At 39.3% G+C, this 3,539-nt stretch overlaps 1 protein-coding gene across 1 annotated transcript; it reads right to left on the reverse strand.

Annotated features, from left to right (window-relative positions):
• Window positions 1-720: 720 nt before the first annotated feature.
• On the reverse strand, window positions 721-3,270 carry LOC133707541 (zinc-finger homeodomain protein 4-like). The gene has a single exon (XM_062133192.1). The coding sequence runs from the start codon at window positions 2,224-2,226 to the stop codon at window positions 1,069-1,071; it is 1,158 nt and encodes a 385-aa protein (XP_061989176.1). The 5' UTR covers window positions 2,227-3,270; the 3' UTR covers window positions 721-1,068.
• Window positions 3,271-3,539: the final 269 nt, after the last annotated feature.

Here is a 3,539-nt window from a genome sequence, read left to right on the forward strand (position 1 = left end):
AAAATTAGCAATAATCGATTAATTAAGAAGAACCTGGACATGGACCAAAACTTTTAGCATGGTAATAAAGGAGAGATTATTCAGAGCACCGCTGTGCACTTGCACCAACATAAATGAATGGTTAGATTGCATTAAATACACTTTTTGTTTATTAAAAATAAAGTTGATAATAAATATCAAGGGTTGAGATTATTTTATAAGGGTTGGGTCACTTGCACCGTCGGTGCATAGAATAATTTCCAGTAATAAAGGGAACACCATACACCTACAAAGAATGGATAAATTGGCTTCTTGGTTGCAAGAGTCAAGTTCGAACACACTCGTTTCCTAGGAATATAGAATCCAAAGTTGTGGGAGTTCAACACATTGTTTTGTCAGCATCGTATTAAAGTACTTTAATTACTTGTTAAAGGGTAGTAGTTAATTACCACACTGATTGTGATCTTAAAGAAACTCTGACAATTGTCTAAAATTAATATTGCAGAAACCAATATTGCAATTAAGTAAAGTTATTGTAAACTACTCTATCTGTTTCTTCCCTAGATGGATGTAAAAAGAAGAATAAGCTGGAATTCATACAAGCTCATTTCTCATATATGTTATTTTTTATGTAATAAATTTTCAATATTTTAGTCGCCCGGATAATGACTAATATTCTGTACAAAAATTAAATAATTAATAAACTGGAAAAGTTCATATATAGAATCCTTGTTTGCCTAAAATTAAAAGCTCTTTGATATAGGAATATTATTGAAGTTCCAAAATTAGAACAAAGACTGCAGTACCTCAACTCTTAACTAATCCATTTCCATGGTAAATGGACTGGAGTACAAGAACATGCATGACCCACAACTCACTGCCAAACCCAGTTTAATTTCCTAAACTACATTGCATAACCCATGTTATTTGATATAACTAACAGAACCAAGGAAAAAACAAAATCAAAGTAGAGAGAATGTGTAAACTAGAGATGATAATCACTTCAATTAAGCTAACTAAGCACATGCAAGCTTGATAGTAATTAATTAATTAAATATATCTACCAGGTTTAATTTATCAAATAACTAATTAAGCAGCAGTACTAGGTGGGGGTTGGGACTTATTCTTAGCCAGATTGTGTTTATTGTTGTGCATCCAAACCTTGAGAACTCTTCTCTTGACACCAATCTCATGGCAGAAGTTTTGTACAACAGACTCCTCTTGCTTCTGAATCTTCCACCCAACTTTCTCTGCAAAGTTGAACATTTTCTCCTTCTGTTCCTGAGTAAACTTTGTCCTGAACCTTTTCTTCACAAGCTGTACTGGTGCCCTGCTGGCCACATTAACCCCACCACCATGGCCATGATGATGAATTTGATCTTGTTCTTGCTCATCAGATTCTGAAGGGAGCTGGGACCCCATCAACCCACCAATGGCCATGTTATTGTAAGACATTATCATCTGGTGGGGGTGGTGGTGAGGATGATGTGGTGCAGTTCTTGAGGGTAAGAAGCCTCCTGTGGGATTAGCAGCTGTGTGGAAACCCAAGGCATCAGGGGCTAGTATACTCATGTTCTTGTGCCCATTGGGATGGCCTAATAGGACTTTCCTCCCACCAGTTCCAACTCGAGTGTTGCTGTTGAGATCCCATGAGGACATGCCATGATCGCCTTCAATTTCTTTTCTGTGGAAGTTTCTGTGGCAGTTGCAGGCAGAGCAGGTGAGAGCTTCAATGGTGCCTTCTTCTCCACTGGGCATGAACTCACCACACCCATCAGTTGCAGTCCCTCCCATGGCTGCTGCATGGTTCTTCAGGCACTCTTTGTACTTGATGCTGCTGTTCACCACTTTCTTGTTATTGTTGCTGCCGCTGTTGTTGTTGTTGTAAGCCACATTGACATGATTGACATGCTCCTCCTCCTCCTCCTCCTCCTCCTCCTCCTCCTGATCTAGGCTAGTGGTTTTTGGAATGGAGGACCCATTATTGTTAATGGAGGCAGGGATTTGATTTTGTGGTGGTGGTGGTGGTGGTGCTACTACTGCTGCTGCTGAAGAGGTAATGAGGTGGTTGTTGTGGATGAGGGTGTGGGTGTGGGTGTGGGGCGCTGCAGGCTCATGATGATGATGATGATGGATCATGTGTCCATGCCCATGTCCACCAGCACCATAAGAAGAATTTATTGGGATTGGGATAGGGATTGGGATTGAGATTGGGATCTGCCCTTCTTGATGACTTGAAAGTTCCATCCTTTTTTTCTCAAGCTATTATTTTATTTGGGTGAGACTTGACTCTTGTATGTTTGGTTGGGGACCAAAAGAGAATTAGGAACAAGACACAGACAAAAAAATTAACCAGGACCAGGAGGCTTAAATTAATGATTAAAACTGTAAAGTGGTTGATGGTTATATATATATCCTCAAACCTAGGAGATTAACCTCCTCTTTTCTCCATATATGGGGCCAATTAATACTGCTTTTGATCAAAGAACAAAGTGCCAAAACACCAAAAGGGTCCGTCTTCAGCCACCTCTACTTTGCTCAAAGAATGAACAATACTACTGTGCCCAGGAGGAACTGGGCAAAAAAAAACAAAAATGAAACCCAATTCAAGCAAATAAACCCATTTTCTCTTTACACATCTCTATAAAGAAAGACAATGATGGTTAAAACAAGATGGATCTATGACTAGTAGGAGTAGCAGTAGCAGAAAACTTTGTTTCTTCTTTTTCAAAACTAGAAATGGAAATGGAAATGGAGAGAAGGCAAGAAAGAAAGAAGAAAGCAGGATGAGAAGGAGGTCAACTTCCCTTTGAAAACGTTGCAGGGGTCTTAAACAGTACTGAACACCTTCATAGCAGACTAACTATCAAGGACAAATCTGAAGGAAAAACACAGAGATAGTGTTTGGCTAAATTTAGATGGAGAGGTGATTAGGTGTTAATGGGTGGTGAAGAAGAAGAAAAGAGAAGAGGGTTTGGAGAGAGTTGAGCAAGGTAGGTAGCTGCTGGAGAGAGTTTTGAAGGTGGGTTTAGCTAGTGAAGCACTAAATAAGAGCGAGCTTACAGAGGGCTAGCTAGTGATGAGGGGCCCAATTAGGAAAGACGAGAGAGAGAGAGATTAAAGCAGCAAGCTTTTTTTACAGACGGAGAGAGAGATTAACAGACAGAGTGAGTTTTGGAAGAAGCTTAGCTAGCGAGTTGAAAGAGTCAAGAAGAAAAAGTGGGGTGCTTGCTTTGCTTGCACTATCAGGCAAGTTTACGCATCCACAGCAATACTGAGTGTGTCAGAGAGTGGGAGAGGACAAAGGAAGCCATTGCATCTGCATGCCAGAGAAGAGAGAGAGAGAGAGACCCTCTCAAAAGGAATTATGAAAATAAATGAGCCACTTAATGAAATATATTAGCAAAACTTGCTCTTCTGTTTTATGAGTTGATAGTTGGGTTCTAGTTGAACCTCTAAATTTACTAATTGGATATTTCCTATTTATTGGACTTCTAATTCACTTTTTTAAATATTTAAATAGTTATGTGCACCTCCTTAATTTTATCAAAATATCATTG

The sequence above is a fragment of the Rosa rugosa genome, chromosome 4 (assembly GCF_958449725.1).
Source record: "Rosa rugosa chromosome 4, drRosRugo1.1, whole genome shotgun sequence".
In the NCBI taxonomy this organism is placed as follows: domain Eukaryota; kingdom Viridiplantae; phylum Streptophyta; class Magnoliopsida; order Rosales; family Rosaceae; genus Rosa; species Rosa rugosa.